At 37.0% G+C, this 16885-nt stretch overlaps 1 protein-coding gene across 1 annotated transcript in view; it reads right to left on the bottom strand.

Annotated features, from left to right (window-relative positions):
- Nucleotides 1-1942: 1942 nt before the first annotated feature.
- The window catches only part of LOC143438427 (uncharacterized), a 53851-nt gene continuing 38908 nt past the window's right edge, over nt 1943-16885 (bottom strand). The window contains exons 12-17 of the mRNA XM_076923978.1: nt 15084-15156; nt 12782-12888; nt 9799-9910; nt 8320-8610; nt 7354-7536; nt 1943-2086 (exon numbers count right to left, since the gene is read on the bottom strand). Of these exons, the coding sequence (XP_076780093.1) occupies nt 2027-2086; nt 7354-7536; nt 8320-8610; nt 9799-9910; nt 12782-12888; nt 15084-15156 (826 nt within the window). The 3' untranslated portion in view covers nt 1943-2026. The remainder of the gene's footprint in view (nt 2087-7353; nt 7537-8319; nt 8611-9798; nt 9911-12781; nt 12889-15083; nt 15157-16885) is intronic.

Genomic DNA, 16885 nt, shown 5'->3' on the forward strand with positions numbered 1-16885 from the left:
AGAATTAATACTAAGACCTCTGCGGGGCTGTGGTGCCTGCGTGGATGTGGGTTCTGTTGGGCTGAGTGGTGGTTCCCTCGTGTCTGTCCCCCAGGCATCTCGAACTGCTGCCCAATGGAGGTGCAGAAGTGTGAGAATTTGACCGAATTCACTCCACCAGGCATTAGGTAGAAGTCAGGCTGTAAAAATTGCAGAACACCACTCCTGGCATGGTAAGATCTCAGTGAGACCACATGGGGGCAGAGCTCTTGGGTCAAGGATATCTGGGCCAAAGAGGCTGCGAGTGACCAGTGGTCTTAGCCCTCGCGCACCCAGGTACTGCAGGGAGACTACAAAAGGACATAGGACACAGATGGGGGAATACAGGCTGGACCAGCCCACAGCCGAGAAAGATGAGGGGCAGAAGCTCCAGTGGTGCCCCGTGGGATGGATGAGACTCTTGGTCAAGGCAACTCACTTGGCTAGGTCATGGCTGGCTTTGGCTAGCTTGCTTGAGTTGGCAGGCCTCCATGGCTGGAAAGTAGAGAAGTCCTCTGGTAGGAGATTAGGCGGTGGCTCATTGGTTGAAGGGCCCTTCTATGGTTCTCCACAGCAGGCCCCAAAGATGAGAGGTAGTCTAGGGTTTTAAAAGATTTATTGTCAGGAAAGTGGATGAAGCTGTACCCCATGCCCTCAGCGCAGGCCTTAGGTTAAATATCTTTTGCTAGGAGGAGGGTCTGGAAAGAAATGCTTAACTGGCTATGCACTCTGGCCTTTAGGTATCTCATTAATATGAAGATCTCTTGAGGCTCTGCAACCTGTAGTCATGCCCTCTACCTGTGCTACTTGTGCTATGTGATCTAAGGCCACAAACCTTTGTTTGGGAGGGGCTATGGATAAGTGAAAGGGACCAGGGCTCAGGAGCATGGACAAAATCCTACCATCCCATTAGGATCAACGAGGTTCAAAGCAGACTCAACTGGGTACCCCACTGCCTCTCACAGCTCACTGCACCACAGACCTCCAGAAGAACGCAAGAACTCTTAACTGCTGAGCCATCTCTCTAGCCCAAGTAACTGAAGTGTTTTAATATACAGTTTCCTTCATTAATTCTATCAATTCACTCATTAGATTTCCTGATTTTCTTTTTTTTTTAACATAGAAATGATTTGTTTAGCTACAAAGCCCAAGTTACATTCTATTATCTCAGGGAAACCAATAAGGAACAGGAACCTGTGGTAGCTAGTCATAGTCCACCCACAGACAGGAACAATGAATGCATGCATGCTAATACTACAGTCAGTGTAGACTTCAATAACCCTGGGCCCAGCCCAAGAATGGGGCAGTCCAAATTCATAGTAAGTCTTTCAAACCGTAGTGACCCAAATTCAGAAAAGCCTACACAGGAATGACCTCAGGCCAACTTAATCTAGGAAATTTCTCATTGAAGACACATTTCTAAACTGATTCTACATTGTGTCAGAAAGAAAATCAAAACTACCCGTAACAATGTACTTATCCTTTCTGTCAATAACTTTGAGTACATTCAGAGTTATTCGACTATAAACACAATACAGAAATTGTCACGATCCAAATTGCAGTCCATATATTTTAGCTGCTAAATGGAATTTGTATAGTGTGTTACATTTTTACATCCATTTGTCAACTGATGTGCATTAAGGCAGTCTGTATCTTTTGGCTATTATGAATAATACTGTCATGAACACCCATAATGTGTGATATATATTTTTATTTCACCTTAAAATCTACTGAGAAAGCAGGACAGTAGTGGCACACGCCTTTGATCCTAGCACTTGGGAGGCAGAGGCAGGTGGATTTCTGAGTTCGAGGCCAGCCTGGTCTACAGAGTGAGTTCCAGGACAGCCACGGCTATACAGAGAAACCCTGTCTCAAAAAACCAATAAATAAATAAATAAATAAATAACTGAATGCACTGAGAAGTGGAATTGTTCGGCACTTGGATTTCATTTATTTTAATTGTTAAGAAATTTACAACATATTTGAAATGTAATATCCAATACTGCATTCACTCCAGCTGTGTGGGATCATTCTCTTTCTCCAAATCTTCAAGAATACTTATATCTGCCTTTAAAAAATAATAAACAGAATTAAAACTACTACAGAAGTAAAAAATGGAATCTACTGGTTTAAATTTACTTTCCCCTAAGTTTAATCATGTTAGGCAAATTTGCTGTTTTTATGACAAATTCTATTTCTTCAGGAAAATATATATTCAAAATAGTGACAGTTTCAAAAGGATTCTTTATCACAATATAGAGTATTTCTCTCTCTCTCTATATATATATATATATTATGAGATATTTATGATATATAAGTAACAAATATGAAAGCAACACTTGTAAATCTATTCAAAATCTTCTGTCTGCTTTCTTATCTGTGTTTTATCATTTCATTTCTATCAAGAAGCTCAAGATTTCTTAGTTTGCTGAAGTTTAAGTTACTAGTATATTTTTTCCATAGGCACAATTTTATTGAAAAATTAATGTATACATACAATGTGTTTTTATCAAACTCACTCTCCATATTCATACTTCAAGTTTTTCCCCTATTCCATCCAAATTCAAGTTTCTCCCTGCCCCTGTGTTTGTGGGTGTGTGTGTGTGTGTGTGTGTGTGTGCACATACGTGTTTGTAGGCAGTCTTGTGTGCACGTCTGTTTCATAACCAAGGAGTCTAATTAGTGCTGTTTGTTTATTCAAGAGTGCATAACCATCTACTAAACATGGTAACTTTTCAGTGGCAGCATATTTGAAGAAAAGCTACTCAACCTTGTTCAGTAGCCATTAATTACCAAATAGATTCTCAGACAAGGATAGGGCTTTTTGACTGGAATTTTGACTGCCTTCATCTTATACAGGTGTTGTGCATGAAGTCATAGCATCTGTGAGCTCATGTACACAATTGTCCTACCATGATCAATAAGTAAAACTTTACTGCAGATGTCCACTCTCTACTGCTTACACTCCTTCAGTCCTCTATTCGATAATCCCAAAATCTTGGGAGGAAAATGAGTGGTATTGATTGTAATACACTCAACAGCTACTGTTCTCTGTCTTAATCACCATCTGCCAAAGGAAATTCCTTCAATGAGGGTTGAGAGATACACTAATCTATGAGTATAAAGATGGGAACTTAAGGGACAATTTAGTACAATGATCTTACTGAAAAATAATAATATTAGGTCTCCCCCATATCTATGACCATAGCATTCAGCAAGTTTTGGCCTAGTTAACAATATCAGGAATAGATTCCATCTTGCAGAGTGAGTATTAAATCCATGCCATTCATGCCACTATCACACCAGTGGGCATAGCTTGGCAGTTCAATCATTATTAGGCTGTTCATTTTAAAATCTAGGTTTTAGTGGTATATCTAAGGGACACTTTCTGACACAGAATCATAAAGATTTTTTTCTTTTACAACTTCAAGTTTCTTAATTTTAGCTCTTGAACTTACATCCATGAACTAATTTTTATGGATGGCATTAGGTAAATATTTACAATATATAAATACAATATATATATATATAATTACGATATATAAGTAGAATGTATAACTGTGGTCTTTGCATATTGTGCAGCTTTGCTAAATGTCCTTGCTACTTCTGTAAATGCCAACTGACCTAATATCTGGTTTAATTTTCTGGGCTCTCCATTTTATTCTATTGGTCTACAAGCCATTAACAGAGTCTCTTCCTCATTAGATTTTGAACAGTAAATTTGAAGAGAAGACATTATATGTAATCTAATTTGGTTTCTTTACTAATAAGTAATTTAACATTTTCATCATTTTCAAAGTTAGAACTAACATGCAATTTTCTGAAAAAATACTCTATTTGATGCTACTGCAAATGGAATTTTTGTAATTTCATTCTTTCTGGTGTGCAAAAAGAAAACTGATTTCTACAATGAGGTTATATATTATTAATTTGACAAACTCCTAATTAGTTCATAAGTATCTTTATATAATATATATATATATATATATATATATATATATATATATATAGTAATATACTTAAATTCTAATAGGCCATATTATATTATTTAAAAATAAAAACATTTCTTTTTTATTGTTTTATTAGATAATTTCTTTATTTGCATTTCACATGTTGTCCCCTTTCCAAGTGTTTTCCCCGGAAACTCACTATCCCTTCCCACCTACTCCTGCTTCAACGAGATTGTTCCCCCACCCACCCATGAAATGAAGGTACAGTATATCAAAACTTATGGAACACAATGAAAGCAGGGCTAAGAGGAAAATTCATAGGTCTAAGTGCCTCTAAATAGAAACTTGAGATAACATACACTAGCAGGTTCACATAGCATCTGAAACCTCTAGAAGAAAAAGAAGCAAATACACACAAGAGTAGTAGAAGGCAGGAAATAAGGAAAACTCAGGGCTGAAATCAGCCAAATAGAAACAAAAGGAACTATACAAAGAATCAACAAAACCAGAACCTGCATCTAAAACTATCCAGTGGGAAAAAAGACAGCATTTTCAACAAATGGTGCTGGCTCAACTGGAGGTCAACATGTAGAAGAATGCAAATTGATCCATTCTTATCTCTTCTACAAGCCTCAAGTCCAAGTGGATCGAGAACCTCCACCTAAAACCAGATACACTGAAACTAATAGAGGAGGAAGTAGGAAAGAGCCTGGACAATGTGCACACAGGAGAAAATTTTCTGAACAAAACACCAATGGCTTATCCTCTAAGATCAACAATAGACAAATGGACCATAAAATTGCAAATCTTCTTTTGTAAGTTGAAGTACAATTTCAGTTGAACAAAACGGAAACCAACTTTCAAGTACTCACAGCAAGCTATGGTTACCTACACACAACATTCAGTGAGTAATCAGAATGAAAGAATGTATAGAGGAATGTCACATGAGGCTTCATCCATTTCTGAGGAGATATTATTAGTGGATGGCTGGTGATGATGGGTGAATTTGGGTGGGTGGGGGAGTATAGATACTGAGAGGTTGATCACCATTCAGGAGATGGCCCCACATCAATAAATATAAGACCAGCAGTAATCACATTTTGTAGAATAATTAAAAATGGATGGGTGTTTACATCTCACTTGGAAGGGAGAATGGAATAGTGGTGGAAGGCAGATGAAAGGAATTGGTGGGAGTGGATAATAAGGAGTGTGGGTTGGCATGTGCAGGAGTAGTGGAAGGGCTTGAGGGATGTCAGGATTCCCATAAGAATTTATGAAAATCTGCAAATTACAGGAGATAGTGGAGACAGGATGGATCTCCAGGAAAGACAGAGAACTGGGATAGCAGAGTAGCTCAAGAATCAGTGTGTGTGTGTGGGGGGGATAATCCTTAGCTGAGACTCACAACATTGAAGATATGGAGCCTTAGGAGGCTGTCCTCCTAGTGGCCAGGCAGGATCTCCAGTCTGGTAACAGGGACAGCAACCCACCCACAAAACTTTTAATGCGAAAACTTATCCTTTTTACAAGAATTACAAGAACTCTAAATGGAGCAGAGTTTGAGGGAACAGCCAACCAATAACCAGCCCAACTTGAAACCCGTCCCAGAAACAAGCACCAATCCCTGACACGATTGATGCTACTCTGTTATGCTTGCAGGCTAGAATCTAGCATGACAGTCTTTTGTAAGGCTCAAACAATCAACTGAATCACACAGATGCCCACAACTATAGTCAAATAGTGGTTGGGGCTTGGAGCTTCTTAAGAAAGAATAGGAGGAATGATTGCAGCCCATAAGGGGATAAGAATACCAATAATTCTAGGTGGACCCTTGGGAATCTCAGAGACTGAAACACCAACCAAAGAATATACACAGGCAGGACCTGGGCCTCCCTACACATATGTAGCAGATGTGCAGCTTGGTCTTTATGTGGGTCCTGAACAACTGGAGTTGGGGCTATTGCAAAAGCTGTTGTCTGGCGTGGGATAGGTTCATCTAACTGGGCTGTCTTGTCTGGCCCCAGTGAGAGAGGAAGAACATAGCCCTACAGAGCCTTGAAGTGTCCCCACCCACTCATATGTCAAGGGGAGTGAGGGAAGAGGGAATGATTGTGAGAAGAGGTGACCAGGAGGGCAGCATTGTACAGGATGTAAATTGAGCAAGTAAATATTAAATTTAAAAACCATAAGGAAAGCAATATGTTAAAAATAATACAAAATAGCATTCATTGTATTGTTTACTGACCATCTGCTTAGCATGTGGGCTACCCTAAAGTATGGCATTCAAAAACTTTAGAGAGATTGAAAAGGTAAGCAAAGAAGTTTGACTTTATAAGCAACTCTACTGCCTTTTAGAAGGGTTGTACTTAAAACATTCCTGATGCCACTATATTTAAAGTATAACAAGTTAAGGAATGTTGAATTTGTTAATACATTAATTTGCTTCATAGTTGTGGGCATTTAAATATGCATAAATCTATAAAACATATCTACTTCAAATATAAAATTAAATGGCAAAGTGAAATATTTTACTGAATGTATTTGGTGAGCTATGTTAGGAATATGGAACTATTCCCCAAATATTATCAATAATTTGTTCTCACTCTCCATACTTTCTACAGTTACTTGGAGATATTATGAGCAACAAGATTTAGGGGAAACTCAATAGCTGAGCCAGTGATCAAAAAATTAATTAAGCCTACCCCCTGAGGCCAGTAGTCCATAAAATCTTCATTGAGTTATTAGATGTGGGACCTGCCCTTTTTGCCATTCATGCAGCCCTCCATTCTATACTGTATGCTCAGTTGTGTTTAGCCACTCCATAAACTATACTTCCCTTCACACCTGAAGTAGTCCTTAAGGTCAACAGCAAGTGTAGTTCTTTGTGTAAAGTAGGAAAGCTTTAATGTACAGTTTGCCTCCAGATTCCCTCCAGGTAACACCAAAACTGCCTATTACAGATAGATAACATCCCAAGAGCCAGAATAATAGACTTTGGGGTGCAAGCTACATCCTTTGTGTCTCTATTATAACCTTTCTTCAAACACTTCTACTTAAGAGAACATTGATGAGAAGAATCCCAAAATTACAGCTCTATGGATTAGGAATTAGGAATTAACAAGCTGTATGTGTACTTTGCTGAATGTACACACCTCAAGTTAACTTATGTACTTATTAAAAGGGAAGAAAGTTGCATCTGATCTAGCACAGCAGTTGAGGAATCCTGTCTGTCCTCCACAAGTGTTTTAAAGGAAAGTACACTTATGGATATTATTTCTTGAAGGTAATGTTCTTTCAGACTCTAATAATCACATGAGTCATCTGACTACAGAATACAGTTTAAATTCAGGACACTGGCTTTCTAGGATTCTATGCTCTGACTTACTGATTCTCCAGTTTTCAATTCAGCTCTATATTTATTTTTGTATAATCTCATTTCTCTGTTCAGAGAAATTGTACGTGATCTTACTTCCACCAACTCTGATTCAATATTCTTAAGTTCATCCTCCAGTAAAAGTATATAATTTTGTTTTTCCTGCTCTGTCTGTTGGTTAGAGGCAGCATCTTCCTAAAGAACATTAAAAAGATACATGTTAAAATAGGACGTCTAAGGAGAGTTCAAAGAGATTAGAAGGAGTGGCTGATGTGATCAAAATACTATGTATTTGAATTTATCAAGATTAAATTAAATAAATGACTTCAAAAAACAGAAAAATTCTGTTGAAATTACAAATATCATTGTATATATTCTAAATAAAGGAAAAGGTTATTTGAAACATAACCATCCAACAAATTATTGTGTAATTTTCTTTACATTTGAATTCACAAGGAAGGCAGAGAATATTTTAAATGAAAGAGAAAGGGGTTGGAGTTCAAATTCTTTATCATCAGCATCAAGTGTGTTTAAGCAGAATTTTTTAATGAATTCTTTCTGTGGTGCTGTAGACTGAACCCAGGTACTTGTGGATAACAAAGAGATATCCAACCATAGAACTATATCCTCATACCTGAAATATTCATATAATAAAGCAAAAATTAATAACATAATACAGTTTTGTAGTAAACCATTGAACTTATAAACAACATTGTCGTATCCAAATAACAATTATTTTCTTTCCCACAGTTTTTCAAGTAATCTTAAAGATCACAGGTTCCCTATTGAAAACTGGAATTCTGATAGATGAATTAACTAAGAAGATTATTAATAGAAGTGGATGGCTCCTTTTTCCAGAAATCTACAACAGAAACTGCTGTGAAACACAAAAGAATACATACAATCATACACACAATACATTGAAAATGAAATTTGAGGTGGAGTTAATTATAGCACAAGACAGATGACTATAGTCACCTGTAAGAATTGATTGACTTGGTTTATTTTTTCCAGTAGTTGACTTCTATGTTGCTCTTCAATGGCTTTCTTAAGCTTTTCCACCTCACTACGCTCTACCATGTTATTGTCCATATGGGTCTTCAGGCTGAGGATTTTCTCTTCAAGCTGCTTTATTCTACCCTCTACAATTTCACATTTCTTCTGCTGATATTTTCCATCTTTTAATTTCTGCTGCAGAAGATTATTTTCATCTTCCAGGCATTGCCTTTGGAATTCTTCTTGTCCTATTTTTGTTTCAAGAGTTGCAAGCTGAGTGAAAACAACCAATATTGTCTAGTAAGGCAGTAGGCAGAAAAAAGTTAACACAACACCAATAGCAATTTCAGCATGAATTCAATTGAATTCAGCATAGATTTAAGCGTGAACCCAGACTTTACTCCTGATTTTCTAATTCTCACCTTCATTTATTACATTTATGAATTTTTGATAAACATAAATCTATGAAAAATACAACCAAATCAAACAAAGAACACACACACACAGAGAGAGAGAGAGAGAGAGAGAGAGAGAGAGAGAGAGAGAGAGAGAGAGAGAAACAGAGAGAGAGGAGAGAGAAAAAGAGAGAGAGTGAGATGGAGAGAAAGAAAGAGAGAGAGGAGAATCTATAAACTGTTTTTCCAATCACATCAGAAAAACTCCTTAAGCACTGTCAGGTACATAAGTGAGGTTCTACATGTGTCTTTTACCTAATTTAATATTGGAATGGCTGTCAAATCATTGTGTCTGTTACAAGAGGCATTTCTTCTTCACAGATAATAAAAGGCAATTTAAATGGAAGACTCATTTGAAATGAGCAAAAAATAAAAACTGTGAAAAATAAAGCTAGAGTACATGTATCCCTTCCAAGAAATGAAGAAAATACAAGCTTTTATTTTAATTTGAGAAAATTGGATTCATTTTCTTTTTTTTCCCTAGATTCCTAATGTTTACTTCTTGATTCTTTCTGTGGAGACGTTCATCTCATCTCCTTCTATACTGAATTTTTTTCCCATAATATGCAAACTACTTTTGAGATTTAGTGATTCCATCCATTATTTAAAAATTACAGATCTTTGATAAATTGCCTCAATCTGTTAAATTTAGAGGTATACACAATGGCGTCTTTATATGGGTCTAAATACTGTTTCATGAATCATGATCAATAAAATTTAGCCCGAACCATATTTTGTTCAAGAGAAGGAGAAGATACACAAAATTGTTGTTTTTGAACATGTAGAGTCTGAGACTTGGTTCCTGTGACTCAAGTTTGGGCAAGAGGATACATAGCAAATGGATTTAGAACAACATAGATGTTTCAAGACATAAATAAGACACATTTTCAAAATAAAAGATAGTTGTTTTAATATGACCTCAAGTTTTCAAAAATTTCCAAAGTCATTATATTTACATTGTATGAAATTAGATGGAAAATTTATCCCAAAATTAATTTAAATTCACCTCCTCTCTTAGTTTAAGTACCATATCCTCTTCACGGTGAGTTGTACTTGAAAACTTATGTGAAAAGTCTCTATTTTTATGTGCATCCATCATTGTGCGCCAATTATCAAGCCTAGAAAAATATGCAACACAAGTTGGCAAAGTATTATCATCATTGTATGAGTGTATGTTCATGTGTATTTGTGTTGTCTTTGAGGCAATCTGGCTTTAAACACTTGAACTTCCAGACTGTATTTTACATGTGTTTAGATTACAGATATAACAATATACCTGGCTAATAACTGAAGTTTTAAAATTATAAACATTTAATACATCTTAAATAGATAAAACCTTTTATCATATGAAAGAAAAAATGTTTATGAACCTTTCTCATAAGTATGATTCTATGATCAGTTTAAAATATTACAATGAGATTGAAACCTGAATTTTAAAACAAAAAGGTTGAGATATAAATGGTAAATAAAGTATTAATATTGGAATCATAAATAGAATTGTTATAAATATCATATCAACATATATCATATTTTCATACATCAAAATAAATCATTTACTTATTATTTTCTTTTTAATTTTCAGTATTATTTGTTTGACTATGTATGTGTGTGTCTCTGTGTGAATGTGTACACAGGAATGCAAGTGGCCTCATAGGTCAGAAGTACTGAAATTTCGGAGGCTGGATTTACAGACAGTCAGATGCTACTTGAAGGTGGATGCTGGAAACTGAAATTAGATACTATTATTCTGTTGGTTAATCTTGTTTTTATTTTGTTTTGTTTTTGTTGGTGTTGCTTATTTTTATCAACTTGACAGAAGCAAGTTTCATTTGACAAGAGCGAAACTACTGAGAAAATGTATCGATCATCCCGTTCTATAGACATGCCTGTGGGAGCATTTTCTTAATTAGTGCTGGATGGGGAGGAGGCTCAGATCACACTACACAAATAAAAATATACATCTGAGACAAGTGTAAATAAAACACGTGTAAATAAAAAAAAAAAAAAACTATGTATTCTATGTAGTAGTACCAAGTATGTTTGGCTTGTGTAAGCACTTTGGTTAAGTTCCAATAAAAGTTAAAATTTAGAATGATGACAAATTGTCTCTGAGGGATAATTGGGAAAAAAGAGGCCAGGCAGTGCTTTAAGCTATATGTGATCAAATATAGAAATATGAGGAAAGACTTGAAAAAAACCTTGGTAGTTTGAAGGAGACCTCTTTGACCACTTGGTCTCTAGTTCCTGGTGCTGCTTGGGGAGGTTATGGAGACTTCATGAGGAAGAGGCTTGCTGAAGGAATTAGACCATCGAGGAGGGCATGGTTTATACACTTACCCCAATTCCTATTCCCTTCTTGTCTACCCGCTATGTATGAATGGAACTGTAGTCAGCCAGCTTTCTCTTTCTGAAGTCATGCTCTGCTTTCCCAACTATTGTGGAATCTTTCCCTCTGAAAACACAGTCCATTTATTCCTTAAGTTGTTTTCAGTCATTGTATTTTATCATGGCACCAGGAGAGTAACTAACACAACTTTTTAAAAAGAAATCTAGAGGCCCTCTTAGTGTGGTTTTCACAAAATGCGGAAGATGCTAAGTATACACAGGAATTTGACAATATTCCAAAAATAACAGAGTATAATTGTCATTCAGCAGTATATTAGTTATCTAGTCAGGGCTTTTATTGCTCTGATGAAACACCATGACTGAAACAACTTGACAGGAAAGGGTTGATCTGTCTTAAACTTCCAAATCACTGTTCATCGTTGAAGGAAGTCAGAACAGAAACTCAAGCAGAGCAGGAACCTGGAAGTAGGAACAGAAGAAGCCATGGGTGCTGCATACTGGCTTTTTCAGCCTGCATTGTAATAGAACCCAGGACCACTGACCCAGAAGTAGCCTACCCACAATTGGGTAGGCCGTCCCACTTCGATAACTACTAAAAAACTGTCCTACAAGATTACCTACAATTAGATTTTATGTAGGCATTTTCTCAACTGAGGCTCCCTTCTCTTAGATAACTATAATTTGTGTCAAGCAGACATAAAACTAGGCATCACAGAGGCCAGAGAGGAAGGCTGCTTAATAGATTGCTGCTCATATTTTGCTCATATACTCAGGATCACCTGCCAGTGGTAGAACCTATCTACAATGACCTGGTTACCTCACACTCAACAGTAATTAAGAAAATATCTGCACAGGCTTCTCTATAGGCAAATCTTCATAGAGGCATTTTCTCAACTGTGGTTCTCCCTTCTCAGATATGTCTGGTTTGTGTCAAGTTGACAAAAACCAACCAGCACAATTAGTGATTATGTATAATTTATAGATGCCTTAAAATAAAAAAGATACAGGTTAGTTGCTTTACATGAAAATGTAATACTTGTGGATTTTGAGCTCTGTTGGATACCATGGAACAATTCCTATATAGAAGATAAGACATCTGTATGTTACTTAGTTTATATAAATCTACATGCATATTTCTTAAAGTTAACTCAGTTTAACTATGTTTATATTACATGTATATATGGATTATGAATGTGGAAAATCAGTATATCTTTTTATGAGTCTCTCTGAATAACATATCATGGCCAAAAATTTAAATGTGGAAGAAAACCCTACTTCATCCAAGTAAATTTTAAACTTTCATAACAAGCACACAAACAGGATACAGGTATTAACATTCTGAAATATAGAAGAAAAGAACAAAGACATATTTAAAATACAAATCCAAAATACATTAGGAAGATTACAGTTGGCATTAAAAAGCACTTTCACTGTTCTTTATTGTGGTCAAAATCTTCACAGATATGAGTAATTAATATTGGCCTTCCAAAGTTTGAAAATGTATTGCAAGTTTCTTATATGAATTCGAAAGTAGAACTATTTCTTTTATTATAAACAGGCATACATGATAGCAATTTACATTTAGGATTTGGTAAAATCACTCTTTAGTCATTGGTGAATGCTTTGATAAATGAATGTCTTACCTATTATGTATTTCCTTTTTAAGTTCACGGTTATGCCTTTTTGCTTCAGCCAAACTCTGTGTCAGTGACTGGTTCAACTTAACCTGTTCTTCAATAAGCTTCTCAGACTTGGAAAAAATATGAACAAAATTTTAAATGTAGAGATCTACTTTGCTTTCTTAGAAATATTACCTACCATGTGTAATATGCTTAGACAATGCTAGAAATTATTTTATGAGATTGATACCTAAATAATTATTTTTAAAATAGTCTTATGGGTATGGGTGTTTTTCAAGAATGTCTTTCTGTAGGCTCAGGCCTAGCTACTGCCAGCTCTGAATAGAAGAGGCTATCAGGTCCCAAAAGAGCTGGAGTTCCAAAAAACTGGGCATAGCCACGTGGATGGTGGGATCTGAACCCAGGTCCTCTGCAACACCACCAAGGGCTCTTACACACTGAGTCATCTCTTTGGACCCCAGTAATATCCTTTTATAGAAGAGTTGAGATATATGACGTTTTCTGAAATGTAAATTTGAAAATTTAATTTGTTAAACATGGGAAGTTTTTTTTTAACTAGCTCACTAATGTAGCCCTCTCTCTGAGACTCTTCCTTTGTCTCTTCCTCATCAAAAGCCTCCTTGTTTCTCTACTCTCTACTCTACACCTCCATTCTAAGATTCTGGCAGCACCTTCCATGTTGAAGTCCCCCTTCTACCCACTCTAACCCTCACTCACTCAGGATTCACCAGGGTTCTACTACTAGACATGTTTGTCTTCCAGGCTTGCCACAGTGACAGTCCATCTTAGTACCATGTTCCAGTTCCACAAATAGAGTCCACATTTACACTCTGAACTCTAACCTGTGGTTCCAGGACTCCAAAGTTCTTCCCCAGGTAAAAACACCACTCCTCACTCTAACCTGTGAGAGTCAATCCCTGGAAAGTGTTTGTGAGTCACTGATAGAACTATTCCATGACCCAAGATGTAGCCAGTAGAGGCCTGAACTATATCTTCCTTTGGGTGCCCTAACCCTCCTACTACTCACCTTTGCCCTTGTTGTTATTATAATTAATATTCCTAATTATTCCTATATTCTTTGGTCTTCCAACCCTACCAAGACCAAGATAATGGTCTCCAAGACCATTATCATACATACTGGAGGATTCAATGCCACTAACCATAATAAGTAGATATCTCACACTTCCAACCCTCACCCTCCCAGGACTTATGGCACTCACTTGGCAGAACTCACCTCATTTCATTCTGTTCTTACCTTTTCCTCTGTCTTTCCCACCTTATCATCTGTGGACACACATGGGTAACCTCTCTCCCTCAGCAGAAAATATATTCATGCTCCCATCCCTATGCTACTTGGAGCTAAAATCCCTATGACCCTCTGGGAATGCCAACTTGCTCTGTTGGTCCAGTCAAGTCGTTGTTTCCCATCACTAAAACACTCTAACCCTGACATTAGAGGACCTTTGGGGAGAATCTTCTTCACTCACAGTGTGATGGTAGGGATATGCTTGGTTCTTGGGGAGAGGCACTCTTAAGTGGTAAGGCCTATTGGGAGTAGGTGTGTGGCTTTGTAGGAGGAAGTTCCTCACTGTGGCAGTGGGCTTTGAAGCTCCACCCATTTCTGAAGAGAGCTTTCTCCTAGCTATTAGGGTGCTTCTTTTGCAGTTGTTGACAAGCTAGGTCATATAGAACCCCAATATCCAAGTAATTGATAGTGCATTTGGTTACCATGTAGAACCTGATGGTAAGAACTTATTCCTGGAGACCTCACACCTTGCTTTATATAACATGTGGAAATCAATAATATAACCTGGAAACATTATTCCCACTAGCTAGCTTTCATAGTACTAGAAGCTGCAATGCATACTGCTAGAGGAGAAAAGAAATCACCAATCTAACACAGATGTGGACCCTGCTGACTGCAACTATGACTAGCATTGAAAGAAATAGCTGGATGTAAATAAGACTCTTGGATATCATAAAAATAATCAGTCATTTTCTTATTGGATGTAAGGCCCATTCTATATGGCAAACCCATACCTGGAACCATTGACTGAGCCAAGAACCTGTGGCTAAATAGATAATATCCTTAGTGGAGAGCCTAGTACTAGTGCCCTGCTATATGAACAGAGAATTAAACTGACAGCTAATGACTACTAACAAATAGAAACAATATGAACATATCAAATATTTGAACCAGATAATATTCATATCTCCTAAAATGTGGTTATATGGGACTGCTGGACATAGGAAAGTTTTTTTTAGTCTTACATAATTAAAATAGGCTTCATACATGTGTACTTACAGGGACTCTTGAAAGCTGTTCATTCTTCTTTTTTTGGAGCATAATTTCAGCTTTTAACTTTTCTGCTGTGAGTCTAAAAATATGTTTTAGAATGATTGTACATAATAGGCCACATTTGAAAATACCAAATTAGTTTCTGAAAAAACATGTGAATGATTACACAAATTCTAAAAATTTGGAAACTTTATCACTCATTGTGTGCCCCTTTGTCTTTATGAACTTTAAAGGTAATTTGAGGAAATATGTATTTTTTCATCTTAGTGGGTATCAAACTTTGACACACACAATGCATGTGCACATTGAGTGATTACCATCCACCAATATAAACTATAAATTTTAAGTAACTAAAACCAGAAGTTTTCCTGATTTAAAAATGTGTAATTACTGTGAATGATGCAATTTCTCTTTCTTCATTGCTTTCTTGAAAACACTAGAGCTATTCAGGTTTAGTGCTTTCATTATAGACCTCTGTGAGTTACCCTCATGTCCCAAGTTCACAATGCAGTTTCCGTGTGTTCATAAAGTACCTCATGCAATTAAAAGAAGCACTAGGTAGACAGTGCCCAGTGGTACTGCTGCCAAAGACAAACCACTGCCATCAGATCTTTCTAGTCATGATAGACTAAAGATTCTCTGAAACACTAAGCCAATACCATTTTTCTCTATCCAGCTGACTTCTGAGCTATCACCTCAGCAGTGAGGAAAGTGATTAAAAAGGAAGTTGGTACCAGATCATCCCTTCTGTGAGCAAATTGCCCATGTGCTTCTTAGACTTTGGAGACTTGATTTGTCAGCATTTGGAAAACTTGGGAGCTGTGGTTTACAGTTGGCTCAAAATGAGCCTGGACTAATGAGCCACTCTTAGTTACATGAGTTCATCAGACCAGAAAACTCATTTTCAAAAATGCACATCATAAGCTGTTAGGTGGAATAAAGAATTCTTCTAGAGAGTTGCCCTGAGGCCACACGGATAATTAGATTAGTTAGATTCTGTCCAGGAATCTGGATCCATGCCTGAAATTCTCAGTGATATGGGGTTTAAAAGTAGTGGATAAGGTTATTTAGTGAAGGAAATATTCCAAAAATCATTACAGTTTGGTCTGTCACATTTTTAATGCTCATGATTTTAGCTTTACTTACAGTGATACTCAAGAGTGAAAAGGGTAAACATGTGGGTTGAAAACTGTGCAGTTCAGTAAAAAATGGGATATCATCCTGGTGGAAGTAGACAAAGATTAGACAAGATGGCTAAAAGGAAAAGGCTCAGCCACACTGGAAACAGGTTAGAGGACTTTGCATTGACAGGGTTGCCTTTGAGACAAGGCCAACCTTCAAATGTTGGGGCATAAAATTAGAACAAAATGGAAATGCATTCTTTAGGATAGCAGTGACTCTCAAGGGCACCTTGAAGATGCCTCTGTGACACTCTGCTGCAAAAAGTCAGATAGGGTAGTGAGTCTGGAGGTATGGCTGCCCTGTGTCCACAGGCCTGGGTATTACTTAAGCTGCAAAACCACTGAGTAGTATCCATTGTGGTGGTGATCTTGCAGTATGTGTCAAAATGCAAGCATTACATGGCAGAGGTGGGATGAAGCAGTTTTGCAGAGAAAAGACAGTGATGCAAGGCCATGTGTACCTGTTAGCATTCATATATAGACCACCTGAGTGGTTGAAGTGTAAGGAGGTGAATCCTAAGTTGTTGAGATACTAAGAAGTAATAGGATGTTGCAGATGTCAGAAATAGGAGATTCAACCAGCAAATGAGCGGAACTGTCCCAAGAATCATACCGCATGTGCTAAAA

Source organism: Arvicanthis niloticus, chromosome 25 (assembly GCF_011762505.2).
Source record: "Arvicanthis niloticus isolate mArvNil1 chromosome 25, mArvNil1.pat.X, whole genome shotgun sequence".
In the NCBI taxonomy this organism is placed as follows: domain Eukaryota; kingdom Metazoa; phylum Chordata; class Mammalia; order Rodentia; family Muridae; genus Arvicanthis; species Arvicanthis niloticus.